Below are 22750 nucleotides of genomic sequence, written 5' to 3' on the forward strand. Positions count from 1 at the left end.
TTTTTAAGTGGGAGAACTTGCACAATTGGTGGCTGACTAAATACTTTTTTGCCCCACTGTAAATGACCTTGTAATTATTGATCTGTAAACCTTGTATTTATTTATCTAAATGACCACTGCATCATATCGATGTTCTTCACTATACTAAACCTAAATAACCGTGTTGCAAGGAAAACGATGTTTCTGCAGATAAGTAGTCATCAGTACACTTTAAAGCAAAACATTTTATTTATTTGTTCACAGTGACTGGAGCACAAGTGCATTTATAAAAAGGTGATCACAATTCTAAAATACAATATAAGAATTTCTAATTTGTAATCATTCTAAGTCCAAAAGGTGAACTACATACCATTAAATATAACTTGAACAACTACATTTGCATACAACCTAACTTGCAAAGTAACTTCAAATGTGATGCTTCAGTCCAGGTCAGGTAGAAAGTCTTTGGATATCAGGTCAACGCAGTTTTCCAGCCACACCTTTTGAAATAGTTCAACTCTGCGGTATCTTCCCTGCAAAATGTTCCCTTTCTCTTTCCATATTTGTCTTCTGGACCGGGATTGAAACCAATGACCACTCAGCGGTAACTAAACTCTGCTAATCCCCGGTTTACTTGCCCCTTTCTAGTCTCTTTCAATCCATCAACGTCCATCTTGTTTTCTTCATTGTTGAAAGTATGATCCCTCACACATATCTGGAAAAGATCAAATGAGAGAGTTAATGAAATCAGCCTGAGACCAAGTTTAACTTCTGTGACTAAAACGTCACCTTAACCAATGTTTAGGCAAGTTGGACATTTGGGGTTTTGCCAGCAGTTGAACTAAGAAACAAACTCCTAACATACAGTATGTATACACATTCACAACACTAAGTCTATCTGTTAGTACTTATCATCTTTTCAATATGTACATTGTTTGTAGACAGAGGACAGGCATTAAAGCACACAGTCTGATGCTGTACATGTTTCATCAGGGCTGAAACTCAAAGAAATGTTCACATCATATCAGAGGAACCAGAAAAGCTGGATGATATTGTTTGTTTTCAGCCTGTGTGGATTCAGGTGTTCACATAGTTGGACAGCAATGAAAACAACGATTGGTAGCCACTATATTTAGTTAATCACAACATGTTCTTTAAATAAACTAATGGAGCTTCGTCATGAGTGATGGCTACTTGTATTTTAGGTAAATCTGGTATGATGTAAATGCAGCATACTGTTATGACATGCCCCGCAGATGTAAAGACAACCTTAACGTGGTAATTTACGTCACGGCAGGATATTTGAATGAGCCTGTATGTTACCTAGAAGGTGAAGCCAAATCTAAATCGCTTGTTGAATCCCATATTTTCTGACCTAGGCAGCCAACATAAAACAGACTAGGTTGCCATATATGTATAATACTGGACCCATCCTCCTAGTAGACATTTTGCTCATAGTCAGACAGTTATTGTTTGCATTCATTCCAACATAAAGCACTTATATACATTCAACATGATGACTATCAGACTCAAATGTATCTCACATGCTCACTACTAAAACATATCTATTTGACCATCACATCACTGATTTGAGTACAGACACATCTGTCCCCAGATGTGTTCACGTTCTTACAGCAGAGATGGGTGGGAATTGGACTGACAATCACAGCAGGTGGACACCTTGATGGTGAATGATTTCATATTCAATCAGGGCTTTATAGCCTCTTGAGGGTACAACATTACATTAACATATACTAAACAAACAGTTGTGATACATGTACCAATTCCCCCTCATGTGAACCTCTCGGGAAATCTACAGAAGAACCACAACAGGCAGCAGCAAGGCCTTCTAATTATGACAATGCAAGCTAAGACAGGCAGCCACCGGCAGCTTAGCTTGGGCTTCATACCTGGGGTTTGTTGGCTAACTGAAGCTGGTGACATGGTGGTTTCAGAGGAGGAACTGCAGCCTGAAGACGTTGTGTGGGGGGGGGGGGCACATCCAACTTTGTAGAGGTTAGGGAAACTACTTGGTTGGTTGGTTATGTGTAACAGGATTTTGAAGGATGCAACTGGTCTGGTTTTTAAGTTGTAGTGGAAGATGAAGTGTTCAATTGTTAAAGCAATGTTGATTTTGGCTACGCAGGGGGTTCTGAAGGGGTCTTTTTACTTATGTTACAGAGGCATCAGATCAGGATAATTTAGTTTGATGCTTCAAATTAGTTTTAGAGGAAACAAAAAGGCAGTTTTTCTCCTGTTGAGGTGGTTGGTTGATATGGAAATAGCATAAAGAGACTTGCTAGTTGATCACAGCAAGGTTTAAGAACATATTCAGGGCTCGACATTAAGGACTGCCCGATGGCCCGGGGCCATCTAGTATTTAGCTCGGACTATACCCGCGTTCACACTGCGGTACTTTTCCCACAAAGGTTCATGCGAACTTAGTTCATGCGAACTCTTTTGTTCGCATGAACTAAGTACAGATCGCGTTCACACCAGAAAAGTCCCTGGGGGTGGATTAGGCAAATGAAGCCGCTGACGTCACTTCTTCTTCTTCTGCTTTGGGTTTACTGGCAGGCCGCAAACCACTTCACGGCGTATACTGCCGCCCAAAGTCCCCGGCCGGAAGTCCCCGGAGTTGGGGAAGGCTTCAGTAGAAGCTGCTGGGAGTCCCAGCAGCTTCTACTGAAGCCTTCCGAGTAAATCGCCAGAACGCCGACACCTCCTCATCTCCACCGCTCCCATGTTTTATTTTGTGTTGCCATAAGTTAGTCTCTCTGCGTTTCTGCGCTGGGCTAATGCTAAGCTAATAATGCTAATGCGAGGATAATAAAATGGCGGCTTCACAAAACTTTTTGGGAGTTTTACGGGGCGTGGTTTGCAATCCGCCCAGCCAATCAGAAATATAGCTCTTTTCTCAAAAAAGAGCCGCTCGAAAGTCCCTGCTCTCTAGCAGGGACTTTCGAGGGGGTAAAAAGGTTCGCATGAACTACTTTTAGTACCGGCTCTTTTTGGTGTGAACGCGATCATGAACTAAGTTCGCATGAACCTTTGTGGGAAAAGTACCGCAGTGTGAACGCGGCTATTGGAGCCTCACCTGCTAGTTGCCCGACCGGGCAATCTATTATGCCAGTATCATGCAGCTCGCGGATCCAGTAATGAGTGACCCGACAGTAAAACTAAACATATCTATAACTAGTTTGTGAGGTAATTAAAATAGCTACGTGTGATATTCTAACCTGAAGTGTGTGTTTTGTTCCGCTCACCGCTGCAGGTGAATATGCAGAGCTGCGTGTCAACTCGTCAGCAGCAGCTGATCTCTCTCTCCCGTCAGATTAGACTTCACTCGCGTTTATGTCCATATCGATCAGATCCAGCTGGTTCTAGCTAATGATAGACTACCTGCTTATTAAAAGACACCTAAACAAAAGTGTATTATGCATTTGTTTACATGCCCACCGGAACCCCGAGGCATTACCAACACATCAACGCACAATCAACCCATACAGGACATCTCTTTCTCCACATTATGTTAGACATTAGAGTTGACTATTCTTGTCTGTCACATAAGTGGCGCAACTGAAGCGGTATTGCGCTAAAGGGAAATTATTTTGACCGAAGAGATTTAGATTTGCCGGCTAACGGGAACTCTGACGTCCCATTTTGTGTGCTTCGCGGATGTGCTCGGCTCCTCTCGACTGCTGCTCGGGTCTGCTCGGTCAGCTTCCGGATGAGGAGGCATTCGTTCGACCAACTTACAGTAGATAACATTACAAACATTTTTAATAGTGTAAATAATGTTTGTTTTGGCAGTTATAACTGAATGTAATGTTTTCTACTTTTTTACATCTGGGAAGCCATTTGCCTTCATCAGATGGAAAGTGTCTTGATCAACAACTTAAGTATTTCTTATGCAGGTCATGCAAGCGAGCAAACACAAACAAGAACAAACAAACAAGTGAAATGAAGAATAAAATTGAACAATATAATATATTGTGGTGGTTCATCTTATAATTCAGTCTAGAGAATGCAGCAGACAGCATCTAAGACCTGCACAAACCCAAACCCAAACCCTTCGTGCGTCATTTCGTCCGCAAGCATTTTTCAGGGCAATCTCTATTGGGCTCAGGGCCAGGGGCGGCGGGTGCTGTAGGCTAGGGAAGGCTAACGGCCCGTCTACACTACAGGCAGGCCCGGACTGGCCATCGGGAGGACCGGGAGGTTTCCCGATGGCCTGGCCTGTTAAGTGGCCTGCTGGCCTGGCGATTTTCCTTTTTTTTAATGTATTGTGAACGCAACGCTGCGCAAATGTGGGTCTGCCTCACACAGGGTGCTGTCTGTCCACTAGAGATGTTAAGATTCACCGATTCGCATCGGTGCACCGGCATAAATGTTCAAGATGCGAGTGCACCGGTTGAAAGAGTGCACATCGGCTACAGTTTGGGTTGAACCGGGTTGAACTTGCGATGCATCAATTGCGTAGCGTCTTTGAATCGGTAAAAAACCGATTCATTCATATAAAATCCCCTCATCTTGTCAACGCTCAGCAGAGACGATCTTTGATATTTGCTTCGCCACTACGGAGGCCGAGAGTCTTAGTTATCAACACACATGGAAGTTGAGGAGAAAGAGAAACACAGCGCACCGAAAAATACCTACAAATCAAACGTTTGGCAACACTTCGGATTGTTCAAGAAAGACGGTGTAATAGTCCTTTATGCTATATAGTTGACCGCAGGTCATGGAGAGTAATAAGGTATCCGTAGACCTTTGTATGAGGTATCTTTATTACTTAACAGGTCTACAGCCATGATACATAGATCCGTCCTAGATGTGGGCTTGCATACACACAGTATCACTCCGCAGCCGTCCCGCACCCCATCAGTAACGTCCTGATGGTATATGTGCGCGGCACTATATACTACAGACAGTCAATTTGAAAAATCGCTCGCAAATTGTAAACGATGCCGAGCCGCTTTAAAGTACACAAGTAGTACGAGGAACTTAGCGACGCACATAAAGAGGCGACATGGGGTCTGCGGCTGAAAAGAGAAACCTGGAAGTTAGACTATGAGTGAAATCACTCATGCCCCTTTCACACCAGCGCCTCTTCAGCTCCGGCTCGGAGCTAGAGCCTGAAAAGCGCCGGGTTTTCCAGTTCACACCGGAGCTGCGCCGGCTCTTAGCTCCGGAATCCGCTTCATTTCCAGCTCCAAAAAATTGTCGGTCCAGAGGCAAGAGCTTTGGAGCTAAGAGGTGACGTCGCTTACGTCTCTCTTACGTCGAGGCGTGCAGGAAACTAAACCCACCTCCCCTGAACATGGGTCGACTGTTATGCCTGCCTACAAGCAGTAGTGCCTATAAACACACTTTATAAAGTCAGGCAACACTAACCAGGCTTCGTGTGATTTATCGTTTATTTGTGCCTTACTTTGACCATCCGTTCACTGTTATCGATCATTGTGGAGAGAGGCAGACGTGTTGTGTTGTATTATTGCAGCTATCGGATGCAAGTAGTCAGTTTAGCTTCGGTTGCTATGCTAACATCACCCGTTTTATACCAGAGAAACTTTCATAACAGCGTTGTGATACCAAACAGTGTCAATTCAGACTGGCACACATTCACTTAGGCTAAGGGAACTGGGGATATGCATCAGCTGCTTGTGTGAGTCGGACAGTGAATACTTTAGAGCGGCCGCTGCAGTGGGAGCTAACCGGGAGCTAACCTGAGAATACACTCCGTGGAAGAGCAGCACTGCAGCGGTCGGTAAATGCTGCAGAAACACATTAATAAACAATGAACCACGGCACTCTGGAGAAAAGTATAAGGTTGGAGAAGTCGTTATTCAATTTATTCTGGCTTCGTGTGATTAAAAGCAACACGATCATCGACCCGACGCAGTTGTTGTTGTGAGCTGCCGTTGGGGTGCAAATCAGCGATGTAAACGGTGACGTCATGACGCAGCAAGGGCAGCTCTGGGGCGCCAGTGGGCGGTGTGCACAGAGCGGGAGCTGAAAAGGGAAACCGGAGCTGAACCAGAAAAGCTCCCGCTCGGAGCTAGAAACTGAAAAGCGCTGGTGTGAAAGCCGCATCAGTGAGGTGTTCTGTCAGAGAGAGTGGTGTTTAGTTTACAGCAGCCTGTGACGGCCAATAACAATTTAAATGTCTTCCTTACTGTAAGCAGTTATGAAATACCTGTTTGTGAAAGAGGTTATTTGTATTCTTTATTGTTATAGAACCCACTGCTTTCTGCTCACTGGTGAGTTAGCCTATGAGTGTTAAGCACATCAGGCTGGCAGCTGTATGGGCATTGCACTATGGTAGCTGTTATTTGCACATTGTTAATCATGAGCAATGCATCCTTACATTGTTTAACTGTGAGGTGTTATACAATTGTACTCTGGAGAGCTTTTAAAGGGAAAAACATAAACGGCATGATGGGATGTGCAGTACCAAATATGTAATGCACTTTTTTGTTAATGCATGATTTGCTGCATATAAGGAATAAAACAAAAATCCTCTGTCGTACCAAATTGAAGTTTCATTATTTTTGCATAGTGTTGAATCGCATCGTATCGCATAATGTTGAATCAAATCGTATCGAACTGTATCGCAACAGGGGTGAATCGTATCGTATCGCATCGCCTGGTGTTTCAAATGTATCGTTAATGTATCGTATCGTGGCAACGTATCGAGATGCGCATTGCATCGGCCTCAGTGATGGAGATGCACATCCCTACTGTCCACACATGATGTGGCCTGCCGACAGGGCTGTCCCTCCCTACAGGCTGATCACACAGACTGCGTGGGGCCTCACCTCGCGGAGGGAGCCGCAAATACGGCGCACCTATGCGCTTATGCGGCGCATAGTGTGGCGCGGCACGGTTGCGAGGCTCAAACTGTTTGGTCACCATTTATGTAAACCCATATTTCCATTTGAGGGGGGAGTGATTAGTAAAATATGCATGAATAAAAAGAAAGAAGGTAAGATACACTTGTAAAACTTGTTGAGAGCTAAAACTAGTCTTTGCTGCTGCCTCAAAGAAGAGCAGGGGGAGAGGAGGGAGACAGGGGAGGCTGATTCAGGAGCACAAACACACTCACAACTATAAATGAACCAAAAATAAATAAATAAATAACTTTCAGTGTTTTTCATATGTTATTGGTTATGGCCATGATTTTATGATTATTGAAATGTATACAGTTCTGTTTCATATAGGTGTTCCAGGTGTAGTATCTTTATTTTCCCCTCAAAAGCTTGATGCATTAAATTCCAACATTTTAAAATAAATCTTACCGGGGGGCATGCCCCCAGACCCCCCTAGAGGATTTGAGGTCCACCCCCACTTAAAATATGTTCACATGGATAGGTTCCCAAATACATTTGCACAGTTTTTTAAATAGTAACCCCTGTCCATATGTTTATTATTGGGTAGATTTAAACTATAGGGCTATCACTATGGGCAGCTACTCTGTAAATATTTACAAATAAATCCAGCAGAATGGCACAAAAAAAACTGGTAGTGGCCTGGCTGGGTGTATAATTCCCGGCCTGACTTATTGTCCCAGTCCGGCCCTGACTACAGGCATCTAAAAATGCTTTCAACGCTTCACCCATTCATTTGAATGGGGTGATGTAGAAGATTTTTAAACTTCGCCGAACTGCATTGTGGGGAGCATGGCATGGCTTTGCAAGCATCACGAGCATCTATCGGCATCAAATGTTCAATGTTCAAATCCCGCGTATGCAAATCTGACAGTACAAGCGCTAGCCAATCAAACCGCGTGTATGCTGGGAGAGACTACGCAGGTCATTTCATATTCAAAAAAATGGAGCGGTAGTGAATCACCCGGTGCTGTATGATCAGTCTCTGTTCATCTACCGGGATACAAACCGGAGGAGCGAGGCATGGAGGGAGGAGGCAGAGACAGTGGGTGGAACTGGTAGGCTTTCGCCTGTTTGGGGATTTTATATCCAGTTTACTTCGTTTTAACATTGCTATTGCTTTGTATGCCGGGGGCGGGCGGGAGATTCCTGATTGGTTGTTGGTCGCCTTGGGCGCGAGAAATCGCCAAGCCTCAGACACGCTCAGCTTCAAGATTTTTTGATGCCTGTAGTGTAGACGGGCCGTAAGCCTTCCCAAATATTTGTGTCACTGCATCCTGGTAAAATACAAATATAATGTATAATGTCTGTGTCTTTGACATTAGCGCTGCTTGCCACCTGTGCCCATGCACTACGAAGCCAGTTCAACATACACTGGATATGTTTGAGTAACAAACAAACTAACAACAACAAACTAACAAACGAGATCTCGCTAAGCGGTCCTACGACGCTGGTTATCAACTCGGTAAATCAAGCCAGGGTTTCTCTCACCAGACGCGGGCAGCGGCAGGTAAAAAAAGTTATTTAGCCTTCCCAAACCTGAGCCTCACGCGCCGCCTATGCTCAGGGCCATCTGTAAATTAGCTTAGATGGCCCACATGCACTGATATTTCAGAGATTGATCTCTCACTAGATCTCTCATTATCCTGGAGGGGGGTCTTCAGATGAATTCCTAAACATGGTAATTTCTTTATTTAGTATTTACAAGTATTCTTGAAAGGTTCAGGAGATTTCAGGAAGGGAGGACCAAGGAAGAGTCGGACCTTTGACGTCAGAACATTTCACAGGAACCGAAGAAAGACACTCTTTGTCTTCAGGAGGATTTCAAGTTGAAGAAGACGAAGAGTTTTGTTATTAGGAACAAGAGCATTCACAAGAGGAGAAGGAACATAGATTGAGGGAGCAGGAAACTTTCAAGGATTTGAAGGTAGATGGAAGGACCGGGGCTTTGAGAGGAAGAGCAAGGGATTGGAGTTGGCGTTAGGAGTACAGCGCATCAATACCTGCAGGAGTGAGAACCAGGGCTTGTAGAAGGTCAGACAGAGAGACAATCCCTCTCACCACATCACCGCTGTCAACCAACACCAAGCGATGCACCTAGAGGAGAGAGGACATGGTCGTCATGCTTTGATTATTGCACGTGCCACATACTGTCATGTAAAAGAATAATACCAGAAGGAAAATTATAAAGAAAGACAAACACAATCTGTGAAGGTAACTGTTCAAAACGGGAATTGAAATGCTCATTTCATATAAACATTCAGAGATGGGCGGTCACAGTGGAATACAAATATTGTTTTCTCTAATTCATTGTCAAAAACCACTTGCGTTTGAGTGTATCTTGACTGTGTCCTTATTGAAAACAACGGAAAACATGACCCATTAATGTATAAGAATCGTAACAGAAAGCTAACTGCTAATAGATTAGAGTTCAGTCCAATGAACAAGAAAAACCTTAATTGCATAAACCAGTTGGGGAACATTATTCATCCTACATACAGTATAATAAGGTTATGTCAGTCAGACAGTGAATGAATGTGTGTGTTACCTCGGCCTTAGCAATGCGGTCGATGATGGTCTCCAGTGTTTCGTAAGGGTAACACTTCAGCACTCCCTCCACACAGCAGGCTCTGGAGGAAATGGCCTCCCTCACCGTCATGTCCAGGTTGTTGTAGTTTTTCTGGGCTGCGAGGTTCTGAACCAAGGAGAAAAACAGAAAACAATATTGGTCCACTAACAGCAGATTAAGTAAATAAAGGCAATATAGTCCTCATTGCATGCATTGAAAGCTGAGCATGCAGCTGCAAAATCTGGACATGGAAAATGGCATTCCAAAATATGGATGAAAATGATGCATTTGACTGTGATTTTGCGCATATAAAGCCATATCTGAATGATATCTAAACCAGACAAAAACAATAATTGGAATGAGCATGACAAGGGATTGAAGGAACCACAATTATTATGGGATGTGTGACACTAACTTACAATGACGTCAAACCTGGAGTACAGTGCCACGACTTTACCTACGGAGGAGAACATTGCAGACCATAGATGGTAGATGAAAACAAAACAGATGTCAACTGAAACCGTCTTTTTATTAAACTGACAAACAAAATGACCCTTTTTTAACATCCCACAGTAATATGTTATGTTGGCCGATACCTTGCTCATTGACAACTGGCAGGGCAGAAACTCTTCTCTCCACAAAGATAGTCAGAGCGTCATAGACTGAGGCCGATTCCTGGACTGTTGCAATCTCTCTGAAGGTACCGATCGCCACCTCATTGATCCGCTTCTGAAGAAACCTGGGCTTAGGAATCATAGATCCCTGGAGGGGACGGGAGGAGAGAGACGAATACAATGTCTTAATGTCAAACCAAATTGGGAACAATTCCATAGAAGTCAAGCAGAAATGCACTGCTAACATTTCTCACTGTTTTTGGTTCTCTTAAATTCTGTCAGTAATCAATTTCTCACCCCACATTTTGATTGATTTACTAATTTGCCCTTTCTCTCTTCTCTAAATACAAAACCCGATTTCCAGCACATCCTCAAAATACTCCATGGGGGAAGTACCCTATTTGGATGAATGTATAACAACTTTAGGACAAGCCCCAGAAAGATACTCTCAGAGAAATCTTACAAAGATGTGGAGGAACTTGAGGATGCGTTTGTGGGTCAGGATGTGGAGGACATTTCCTGACGCCGGGTCGATGATCGGCAGCCGGTGTATCTTATTCTTCAACAAGGAGTAGATGGCATCAAACAGGCTGGGGAGAAATAGAATCCCATGATTACGATTATTATAATTACACGTGAGGACTTTAGCATAGAACAACATAAGGCACAGCTCGGACTCGGGTGATGACTGGCTCCGAATGTAGAAAGGTTGACTTTAAGCCCAAAAATATACAGCTTTTTGAAAATACCCCCAACCATTATTTGCACTAACACAATAGTTAAACTTACAAGAGAGTGTGTAAAGAGCCATGAAAATATCCCACTTTTAAATACCTAAGACAATGTTTTAAACGGCTATAGTATCTTATGTGGCATATTACAATTTATAGGAAGACATTTTACCAAGAACCTGAATTTAATGAATTATTTGAGAGGCTGGTTTTCACCTGCAGTCAGGTGTGATGCTGATCAGTCTGTTGATATGGTACTGTAGATAGATCTCTGCCAAGATAGAGAATCACAATGTATTAACACAAGGGCGGTGGTGGCAAAGTCCATAGGGACATGGCTTGGCAACTGGAAGGTCACCAGTTCAAGTCCCGGAAAGACCAAGTGCTACCGAGGTGTCCCTGAGCAAGGCACCGTTCCCTACACTGCTGGTAGCCCACATAGCACCTGTACTGTAGCTGTACTACGTAATGACAATAAGTTCAAACTACCAAAACAAAATGTAGATAGTTAAAAAAAAAGAGAAAGAAATCAACTATATAATGTTGTACAGACCTCTCCATGTCTCTATCTTGTGCTCTTCCAGCTCATATATCTGAACCTGCAGAACAAAGAAACATCATCAGCCACGAAAGTATATGTGTGATTTTTAAATCCGGATTTTCTACTTAAAACGGATCATTTAAAAAAGTGACACCACTGTGCATGGTGCATGGCATTTCAACGCGACGCCGACTGGCATGCAACACACTCTTAGGACCTAAGGTGTTTATTTGGCACAAATAATCCAAAGGTCACACGGCTCACCAGAGGAGACTTGTAATAGCGATGGAGAATGTTGATGAAGTCAGTGATGGTCAGCATACCTGCACGCAAACACAGGCACAATGGAAACATCTGACATGGGAACATTTAGAGCAGCCGTATTAAGCTCATTCTCAGGTTCATATTTGGTGGTCTAGAGAGTCCAGTCTGCTCTGATTGGTCAGCTGGCTGGCTCTGTTGTGATTGGTCAACCGCTTAGAGATTCCCCAAACTTCAGCCTATCACGTACAATGTGCTAGAGTGCTAGCCCATAGAAGCACAAGGAGTCCATTGAAGGCCAATGACGTGTGGGAGAGCAACTTCCTCTGGAGGGAACTTTGGGCTTATAGGCTTTACAGACCTTTTTACAGTACATGCACACAAACCTATCCAACACAGGAAAGGGAAAACCAGAAAAAACGAAATATGGCCTCTTGAAATATATACCACAAAGTCTCTTTCTCCCAAAAAGTGGTAGAGCCACATATGTGTTATTGCTCACCCACAAAACACTTCAGCTTGTTGTCCCACAGTGGAGCGGCCCTCACTCCGTTAGCTACCAGAGCAAAGAAAGCCTTCTTCACCTGTCGAAACACACAAAGATTTAATAATTACAACCCAAAATAGTCATGCATTTAAAACATTTTTATTTATTTTTTAAATAAAAGATGTCCCATACCTGTAGTGTTGTGTCAAAAATGACCAGTTTGGAGCTGGTAGGGATGGCGTCATAGCAGCAGTGACTCTTCATGAAGTTCATGTAGATGAACGTGTCAGGGTCTGTGGCTGAATGGGGTACAAAAGTATGTGTTGCTTATGACTACCAATTACAAATAAACATGTGAAAACACTTCATATCCACTCGTGCCAAGCGTTATGATGTAAAGTCAAAATATCAACAACCTTTTTTGCAATAATCATGATAAACGTTGGGCATTGGGAATGTGATTTTCATTATCAAATCATTCAGGTTTGTTTGCACATTGTTCATGCAAACAATTCTACAGAATAACAGGAGCACTTGAGGCTGTAGACATTCTTGCTGCACAGGAACTATCGTCAATCACTGTTGGAGAAATACTGTTTTCTCCACTCTTTGGGTTGTTTTAATGCACTGATATTGTAAAGGCAACCAAACAACAAATATTTGCCAGTGAGGATATGGTGTGAAGCTTTTCCAGACGCGTGGTGTTGACAGCAAATCAGGTCTTCTCTTTGAGTGCATTTAAGATGTTTATTTGGATTGCAGGATGACCTGAGGACCTGTATGCATTTCTCCCTGTTTGCATGGACCCATTTTTCCATTTTGTGTATTACTCCTTTAACATTGTGCATTTGATTTTGAAACCATTCCGTTTGTTTAAACATTTCATCCTCAGGCAACAAAGGTTTTAATGACTCATGCAACCTTGTAGTTTCCCCAGACAGTTTCCACAACATTTCATGTTTGATTTGCATGTCAGAAACATTTCCATTTGAAATCATCATTTGTTCCAATTCCTTTGCCATTTTACACAATTGCTTTATCCCAGAATTCCTGTCCTATTGCATAGATAATATCGTTGCTTCCGCTGCTTCATATGTGTCCTTTTACCAAGCCCATCCTCCTTTTCAGTTTGATTGACAGCAGCGTTCATTTCTGCGTTCATTTCCTGATTTTCCTCGTTACTCATGGCCATTATTTAGCAATCCACGGAGGCTTTGTTTAGAATTACTTTATGGGATTTGCCTGTATCCCGTTGTGACTTTGATGTTTGGTCCGTCCCCGTTCCTCTTGCGTGTGCGTAACGTGGATTTAAGTCGGGAAAAGTCAATGAATACAGCGCTGTCCTCCTGTGTCCATCAGTCTTTGGAAGCAAGTTTTTCAACAAATGTAAAGGCAACCGAACAACAGGTATTTGCCAGTGAGGATATGGTGTGAAGCTTTTCCAGATGCGTGGTGTTGACAGCAAATCAGGTCTTCTCTTTAAGTGCATTTAAGATGTTTATTTGGATTGCAGGATGATGACAGAAAAACAAGAGCCGGGTGTTTAACTGATAACTAAACAACTAACTGTGATAAAGAAATAAACCGAAATTAACTAAAAACAAACAGAAAACACGCACGGTTGAAAAACTGTGTGGCTTATCCCTCTGGTGATTCCCAATCCCTAATGCTGTGCACCTGTGTCCTCCCCAAATAGTAGGCTGTACCCTGAAATTGGCTGAGTCCCCGCCTATGCCCAGGTCAAAACTGTAGAGGCTTCTCAATACTCAAATTTCCCCTCCTCGACTCCCCTCCTCGACTCCCCTCCTCGAGACTTAGACCCGCCCACAGGAGATGCGAGCGGAGGACCGAGGAGGGGAACCGAGGAGAGAGGAGGGGAAGCAGCAGACGTTTAAAGAAATGAGAACTCCTCTCCTCTGAGCGGTCATATTAAAGCGACGTCCGTTCATTATTACGTGGCAACAGCTGCATCAGCTGTCGAGTGTTTTGTCATATTTCATAATCTCTGTTAGATCAGCTGAACATTGTTCCCCCACATATTTACCTTGAATTCATTGAGAGTGCGGTATAATGAGACAATAACAGGCTACAGATGCGGACACACACACACAAATATATTTATATAAATATATACAATTTAAAGTATGAGAGCACTCTCATAATAACGTAACACAATCAGAGACTGGATATATCCCCCCCCCCTCTCTCTAGTCGCTGAAATGGGGAATTGAAATTACGGGCCAAAAGTTGTATTTGCAAGTATTAAAAGTAAGGACATCAAACCAACTGAGACCCGTCTGTCCGCAGCATCTGCGCACTGTACAACACACACATACACACTGTACAACACACACCTACACACTGTACAACACGCACCTACACACTGTACAACACACACCTACACACTATACCACACACACCTACAGCTGCTAAAGCATAATCAGGCTACAGCCGTTGTGTATTTTATTATGTGAAGGACTAAATGGTTTTAGAAAAATATCGACTCTTTGTAGATATCTACTAAACTAAAGCAAATAAAGAGAGTAGGTCTGTTCTACTGAGTGATATATATTTTACACACTGCTCTGCTTTCTGCACGGGCCTCACAGCTGTTCTCACAGCTGTTCTCAAATAATATCCAGGGGATGCATGCAGAGCTGTCATTGGCTGAGATAAATCCGGCCGTGCGTCACGCCTCCACCGTTCCCGGAAATGCATCCGCGGAGGAGCCGTGGAGGAACCATCAGTGTATCCTCGGTTATAGCTCCTCCAGAGAGCCTCCTCGATGCTCGATCCTCGGTGTGCATTTAGAGAAATGAGACGTCCTTCAAAATGGCGCGTTGAAATTCATTTCCGGGTCACTACCGGAGGACCGAGGAGTCGAGGAGTCGAGGAGGGGAAATTTGAGTATTGAGAAGCCTCTAGTATGTATCACAGCACCTTATACAAATATTAAAATACATCAAATTGGCTGCAACAGATATCATGTGTGGCTCTGAACTGTGTAGGCCTATGCTATGACCTTGCAGCTGCCTCTTCTTGTGATAGGAGGAGGCAGGGCATTTCAGGTTGTTGATATTTATGAGAAGACAGACTTGCTGTCTGCTAAATATCTCATTTCTATGAAACGTGAAGGAAGTACGTGACTCTTTCCAGAAGACGTCACAGATGAGATGACCCATCGCAGATGACCCGACTTTCCGACACCCGCGGCTGATATTAGCGCCACCTCGATTTACGACTTTGTTGTTATCTCCTGTGTTTCGGACTATATAAGCCTGATGCTTTTTGATGCTCCGTTGAGCAACATACCCCATGTGTGTGAGTTAACCCATATCCTTTGTATGTGATTTAACTCTGCTCCTTCTTGCAAGAATAAATTAGTTACCTGATCATTGATTCTCAACCTGGTGTCGAGTGATATTTTTTTAACATATTGGTCCTTCGAGCCGGATCCAAGATCTCCTTTTTTCTCCGGGTAAACGAGCCTGACACTGTGCACAGGGAGTCGAGAGACTCTTAGAAAAAGACCCTTACCTTGTTTCCCTTACAAAGAAACAATTTGGTAAATAGGTTACGCTGGAGAGGAGAGGAGTGACGGATCCTTGAACTACCGACACAGGAGAGAAAGTCAATACAGGCACCGTTTTGGTTTCAACCCCTTGGTTCGCGGAAGGATACCAAAAAAGCCCTAGAAAGACACAGGTACACTTATCTAAAGTACTTTTAAATGGTTTGTGGTTTCAAACTAGAGGCCTTGGGTATAAGTAGTTTGTGGTTCAAACTTTGAGGCCAGTTTTTTTAGTTTCTTAAAAAACTAAAGGATCTTATAGTTCGTGGGTGGACTATAGGGCACATTTTCTTAGTTTTACTAAAACTATTCTGTGACTTTATAGTAGTATACAAGGTACGGCTATTTTATAGTGGGAAACTGAGTACGGCTATGGGTATTTTCAGTTTTTTTTTTTACAGTTTAGTTTTATTAGTTTTGCTAAAACTATTGTGAGCTTATAGTACGAGGTACGGCTATGAGCATTTTACCAAGTTTTGGGGAAAACTAGGACAGTTTAGTTTTCTTAGTTTTGCTAAAACTATTGTGAGCTTATAGTAGGCTACGAGGTACGGCTATGAGTATTTTACCTAGTTTTGGGGAAAACTAGGACAGTTTAGTTTTCTGGGGTTTGCTTAAACCGTTGTGAGTTTTATAGTTTATGCGTAAGCTATAGGGCATTTTTACTTAGTTTTGGGGAAAACTATAGAAGTCTAATCATGGGTTCATGCTGCAGCAAGACCCGTGGGAAGAAGATAGAAAGGAGGTTAGTGGTAGAGGAATGCCAACAATTGATTGATAGCATTGAGAACAAATGTAATGGGAATGGAAAAAGGGAGGAAGAAGAGGATGTATTAGGGGCTATGATGTGGTTAGCTGAAGCCAGGAATAGAAGGGAAGGACACGAGAGAGACGTAGAGAGGAGAATGAGAGAAAGGGAAAATGCTGAGGAAACAGCTAAATCAGAAAAAGAGAAATTAGAATCAGAAGAGAAGAAATCAGAAAATGAGGTTTTGTATAACTTGTATCCTAATCTCCCCTATTCCGAGAAACTGGAGAAATTTGACGATCAAGTGATATGCAGACGCCGTCAACCCCCTCCTCCGTATCTCCCTCCTGTGGGACCTGCTGTGATGCAGGAGCAATGGATAGATGTAAACCATGGACCAGCTCAACACCCCGGGGATCTCCTCGGACCCCTGGCCTCCTGCTCGTCTCACCCCTCTGCTCCCCCACCGACTCCGCTGCCTTGGCCACCCGCTCCGCCCTACCAACCACCTCCACACACCGACCCTCATGCTCCCGCGCAGGGAACAGCCGGCATGAGGGAGGAACCCAGCAACACATGGTCAGGTAAGACATTCAGAATTCCCGTTATGCGGGTTATGAATATATCAGGGAATATGACTGATTTTCTAGGGGGGGCATTTAAACTGAATGGGGTGAAATTGGCAAACAAAAGAAAAATAAGAAACAAAAGCAAACTGGCGTGTTTTTAACACAGGATGAATCTGATGATTACACTTCTGATGTATGTTCTGTTGAATTGCTTTTCCGAGGTGATCAAAGAGGGTGTGGGGGGCCGTGGCGGAAGGGACGGACGAGGTGGAGGGCGAGGTGGGGCACGAGGTGGAGGGCGAGGTGGGGCACGAGGTGGAGGGCGAGGTGGGGCACGAGGTGGAGGACAGGGAGGAGGAAAATTCCCGGAGCGAAGTTGCTTCACATGTGGCAGATTTGGACATTGGAAAGAGAACTGCCCAGCACGGGCGGCACAGGAGGGACTGGAGGACTGGGTGGAGAAGGCATGACTAGAGCCAAGTGCATCTGCAAAATCAGGTCATGTATTATCACACACAAACAGACCCTGAACAGATGAAAAAGGTTAACGTAGAAAGTCAAACAACAGAAACAACTACAAAACAAGATAACCCAAATCAAGATGACCTAAGACAAAATGACTCAGACCTTGATGGCGACACAGAAGCAAGTTCAGATAACGTGTCTATCAGCTCATCCGATGAGGAAGTGGAGATTTTAGAATTAGGTACAGTAGAATTAATGCTGGCTGACGTAGAGAAACCATTTGTTACCTTAAAGGTAATGGGAATAGATGTAACAGATTATGCAAAACCGTTTGTTCAATCAGCAGATTGTAAGAATGGATTTATGACGTCAGTACTCACTCAACTACATGGGGGGGGGGGAAATAGACCAGTGGCATTTTACTCCTCACAGTTGGACACCATAGCCCGAGCCATGCCCATTTGTTTACAAGCAGTAATAGCAGCCTCCATGGCAGCACAGGCATCTGCAACAATAGTGCTTTTTAGATCCTTGACTCTAAAAGTAACTCACGCAGTGTCCGTACTATTGTTACAAAATAAACAAACCTATATGTCACCAGCTAGACATTTAGCATGCATGGCTACGTTGTTATCACAACCAAATCTTACTATCGAGAGATGTACCACTTTAAATCCAGCTACACTACTGCCAGTAGAGATAGATGGGGAGCCACATGACTGTATCGCAGAAACTGAGAACAGAGTGTTACCAAGGACAGACCTGACGGACATTCCCTTCCCAGATGTAGACATAACGATGTATGTTGACGGTTCATCTAAGAGGCATCTTGATGGAACTAATGCAACAATGGAAAAATAGGGGGATGGTAACATCCACAAACAAACCTATTACACATAAAGATTTGATCCTATCACTTTTGGATGCAGTACAACTCCCTAAGAGAGTGGCGGTCTGTAAGTGTGCAACACACACTTCAGGGACGGACCCAATTTCCACAGGGAACCGGAAGGCAGATGAAAGCAGCGCAAAGACGGTGACCGATATATTTCTGAAAATATGGAACACATTGATCATGACGTACTAAAAGACATGCAAGCGAATGCACCTGACAAAGAGAAGGTATACTGGAAGAAGAAGTTGTGTACACAGAATAAAGAGGGGTTGTGGGAAAGTACAGAAGGCAAATTTGTATTACCAAAAAGCTTATTTCGATATGCAGCTGTATTGAGCCATGGGTTGCCACGGCTCAACAGTGGGGATGGTGGACGTAATACAGAAGATATTCACAGCCTATGGCTTTACAAACTACTGTATAGCATGTTCTGTGTGTGCGCAGTATAACCCTCAGGGACGGTTCAAACCAAAGAGAATACCTGAGCCCCAGTATCCGTTTCAGCACATTCGCATGGACTTTATTGAACTAAATAAATGTGAGGGAATGAAATATCGTCTAACAACCATTGACATGCACTCAAAATGGATTGAAGTTTTTCCAACTAGGAATCCGGATGCATTGACAGTGGCTAAAGCATTGACAAATCACATAATCCCACGTTTTGGAATTCCGGAAAAGATCTATGGCGATAATGGCACACACTTTGTAAATAAAGTAATTCAGGATTTGACAGCTGTATTTGGAATACAATTAAAACGACATTGTTCTTATCATCCACAATCAGCAGGGTTGATAGAAAGAAATAATGGTAGGCTACAGTAAAAGCTGAACTGAAGAAGATGATGGCCGAGACAGGGAAAACATGGATGAGATGCTTAGCACCAGTGATGCTAAGCATGCACATCCTCCAGTGCTAGAGGGCTATCCCCTTTTGAAATGTTATATGGAAGACCATATATCTGCCTGAGTTAAAACCATGTGTAAGAGAGGACGAGAGTATGAGTGAAAACACAGCAGAATATATGGCAAAAATGTTCAGAAGAAAAGAGATCACAAATGTTCTTGTCCCCTCTGCACAGGAAGTACCTGACACTACACAGACAGTGAAACCAGGAGTGAGTGTTCACCAGAGCGATAAAGAGGAAGAGCTGGCACTCGCCCAAGTGGGAGGGTCCCTACCAAGCACTCCTGTCTACACCGACTGCAGTTAGAGTGGCGGAGAGACCATCCTGGATACATCTGACTGTGAAGCTGTTTAAACCTAAAGACAGAAACTCGCCTCCACTGTGGTGAAGTCTGGCTACAAAGGGAGGTGATTCCAATAAGGGCACTTGTCTCAAACCAGTGAAGAAACCAACAGAACCCAGTCGAATTTAAAGAGTGGACGTTAGCAGGGAAACAGTAACGTGTCTGAGGGATAGAATCTGACGATGTACAGAGAAAGAATTAGGCCATGGGGATTACATTAAAACATGTGCCCATACAATCTACCTACCTCAGCCGTTTGGGTACTTTTGTTATGAATTTTTAATCTTTTATAATCATTTGTATTTTACAAGTTCTATGTTATTCCGTAGTATAAACAGGAGGGATATGTTGGAGAAATACTGTTTTCTCCACTCTGGGTTGTTTTAATGCACTGATATCATGTGTGGCTCTGAACTTTCTGAGGCATTTCAGGTTGTTGATATTTATGAGAAGACAGACTTGCTGTCTGCTAAATATCTCATTTCTATGAAGTCTGAAGGAAGTACGCGACTCTTTCCAGAAGACGTCGCAGATGACCCGACTTTCCGACACCCGCGGCTGCTATTAGCGCCACCTCGATTTACGACTTTGTTGTTATCTCCGTGTTTTGGACGATATAAGCCTGATGTGTTTTGCTGCTCCGTTGAGCAACATACCCCATGTGTGTGAGTTAACCCATATCCTTTGTATGTGATTTAACTCTGCTCCTTCTTGCAAGAATAAATTAGTTACCTGATCATTGATTCTCAACCTGGTGTCGAGTGATATTTTTTTAACAATCCCTATACACACAATCTTCCAATCTTACCTCTGCTCCTCACTGGGAGACCATCTTCTTCCTCATCCTCCTCCTGGTCCATCTCAAACAACGGAGCCTGGGAAAGGAAGCATATCAACACTTTTTGTAGTGGAGTTGTCACGTTTCCAGGACCAAATAAAGCCCTCAGTGATATTTGATTGGCATGGTCTGTAATATAATCTGTATCTGTGATGAAAACGTGTGTCAAAGACAGAGCGGTTGTAGGACTGTCGGCAGATAAGATGGCACGTTTTATGGCAGCAAACAAGAATGTGTATTTATATTTTTGTTGCAACAACCTGTCATTTAAGGCCCTGAAGAAGTTGCATTGGAAAAACTGGAAAATAGATAAAACATGGAATTTGTGCAATGTATATCCTGGAAAGAGTCCAACTTGCAGCATGCCTGGGAGACAATGGAGATTCCCAGAAGGAGCCGGAGGAAGTGACAGCAGCTCTGTTTCTCTTATCATTATGGACTTGAGGAGTGACGGGAAAAGGGTGAGAGGAATGGACTAAGTTTGACATGGAGTGTGCGCAGCGTTTATAGCTTGACCAGAATTAGCTATGAGCTACTTCATATCTGTGGGTCCTAGGCAGGAAACAAACAATAACATATGCACGTATGTCTACAGCAGGGGTGTCAAACTCAATTTCATCGCGGGCCACATTGGCATTATGGTTACACTCAAAGGCCGGTTGTAACTATAAATATACAGTACCAGTCAAAGGTTTGGACACACCTTCTCATTCGAAGGTTTTTATTTATTTTAATAATTGTCTACATTGTAGATCATTACTAAATAAATCAAAACTATAAAAGAACACATATGGAATTCTCTAGTAAACAAAACATTGTTAAAAAATCCAGAATATTTTAGATTGTTCAAATTAGCCCCCTTTTGCCTTGATGACAGCTTTGCACACTCTTGGCTTCTCAATATAAATATACATATGTAAATAAATATATAATATATATTAAATAATGTATTATATTACATTATTGCCTCTGCATTGGATTATTATCAGTTCTCCTAATAACTTCACAAATAACTACGTCTGAAAGCAGAAGTCTAGGGCAAATAATTGAAAGCAAATATTCAACAATTACACCAATTGTATTGAATATAATAATCTTTGCAAGCTCTTGCGGGCCACATGAAATGAGGTCGCGGGCTGGATTTGGCCCCCGGGCCTTGAGTTTGACACCCCTGGTCTACAGTATAAAGAAACCCTAACCAGACAGTTATTCAACAATCAGCAACAACAACAACAACAACAACAACAACAACAACATTAAAGCAGCACAAGAACTGCGGTATATATCTCTGTGCCACAAGAGCAGTGCGTAGGCCTACTTTGAAATTCTTTTTTTATCCATATGTTGGCCTTACAGGACACCATCCACTTGTGTGGCCTGAATGAAAAATGATATCAAGCTTATGGAACCGTTTCACACCATCAAGTATTTATTTTCGGATATTAAAAGCTATGTGGTTAACATGTCTCTGATGTGTTTCAAAGTGATAATTAAGGATCACATTTAAAACTTGGTGTTTTGCTGGTGAAGACAATGGTCGAGATACCCATTATGGGCTGTTTCAGACAAATGGGTAAAAAAGGGAATGAGAAGTTAACGATATGAAAATAAACTTAACAGAAAGATACAAACAATAATACAATTAAAATCAAACTTTAAGAGACATCTCACAGCTTAACAGCTAGAATCGGTGCATGCACACACTCAACACACACAAATAATGTGAATGTGCTTGACTTTAAAATGGAAATGAACAGCTGATACAATGAACCTGCATTGTAAATAAGCCCTCTTTTGGATCCTCTGATACAAAGTCATGTTCAGCAGATTTCAGTTACCAGTCAAACAGACAGCAAGTGTTGGTGGAGTGAGTGCGCAGAGTGTCCTACCTCTGCAAAAGGCTCCATGACTGGGCAAGGGGAGCAGGAGATCTGCCCCTGTGAAACCAGACCTGCTGGTGAAAGCCTGGACAACAACCCTCGACCTGCTGTCCAACTCTGCTACCATGTCAATATGAAGAAGTCCAAGCAAGGAAAGAAGGAGGTACTGGACGTACAAGACAAAGTAAATCTGCGCACAACCTGCTGCTACAGCCAGCTGGGACTGAATGCCTGGGAAATACTGAGGTCTAAATCTGGAGTGAGGGGTGATAGGCCTGTGGCATGCACACAGAGGGAGGGGAAGCATGCACAGGGAGGCTAAACACAGACACATGAAAATACTTTATAACGTCTGTCACTTTATCATCCATTGGTAGGATCTTCAGCTTGCTGTTTACATTATAATGCAAATCAATACACAATCTTGTTATTATTGCTATTATGCTTTAAAAAAATACAAAATC

At 43.0% G+C, this 22750-nt stretch overlaps 1 protein-coding gene and 1 long non-coding RNA gene across 3 annotated transcripts; one reads left to right on the top strand and one right to left on the bottom strand.

The window, feature by feature from the left end:
* Window positions 1-209: 209 nt before the first annotated feature.
* Window positions 210-22538, bottom strand: prkag3b (protein kinase, AMP-activated, gamma 3b non-catalytic subunit). Of its 2 annotated transcripts, none has more exons than XR_011645154.1 (13): window positions 22296-22538; window positions 20377-20443; window positions 12262-12368; window positions 12085-12166; window positions 11586-11644; window positions 11334-11379; window positions 10997-11051; window positions 10513-10639; window positions 10032-10197; window positions 9855-9892; window positions 9415-9561; window positions 3246-8963; window positions 210-694 (listed from the first exon to the last, which is right to left on the bottom strand). XR_011645154.1 is itself a non-coding variant. In XM_034110215.1 (13 exons), exons 1-13 carry the CDS (start codon window positions 22311-22313, stop codon window positions 663-665), a joined length of 1038 nt encoding a protein of 345 aa, XP_033966106.1. In that variant the 5' UTR covers window positions 22314-22538; the 3' UTR covers window positions 210-662. The 2 variants fall into 2 exon arrangements, 1 of the variants encoding a protein (XP_033966106.1); XM_034110215.1 differs by having other exon boundaries at window positions 8870-8963.
* On the top strand, window positions 15167-20318 carry LOC117466774 (uncharacterized). The gene is made up of 2 exons (XR_011645193.1): window positions 15167-16972; window positions 19400-20318. It is a non-coding gene; the product is annotated as an uncharacterized lncRNA (long non-coding RNA).
* Window positions 22539-22750: the final 212 nt, after the last annotated feature.

This window comes from Pseudochaenichthys georgianus, chromosome 21, assembly GCF_902827115.2.
Source record: "Pseudochaenichthys georgianus chromosome 21, fPseGeo1.2, whole genome shotgun sequence".
Lineage (NCBI taxonomy): Eukaryota > Metazoa > Chordata > Actinopteri > Perciformes > Channichthyidae > Pseudochaenichthys > Pseudochaenichthys georgianus.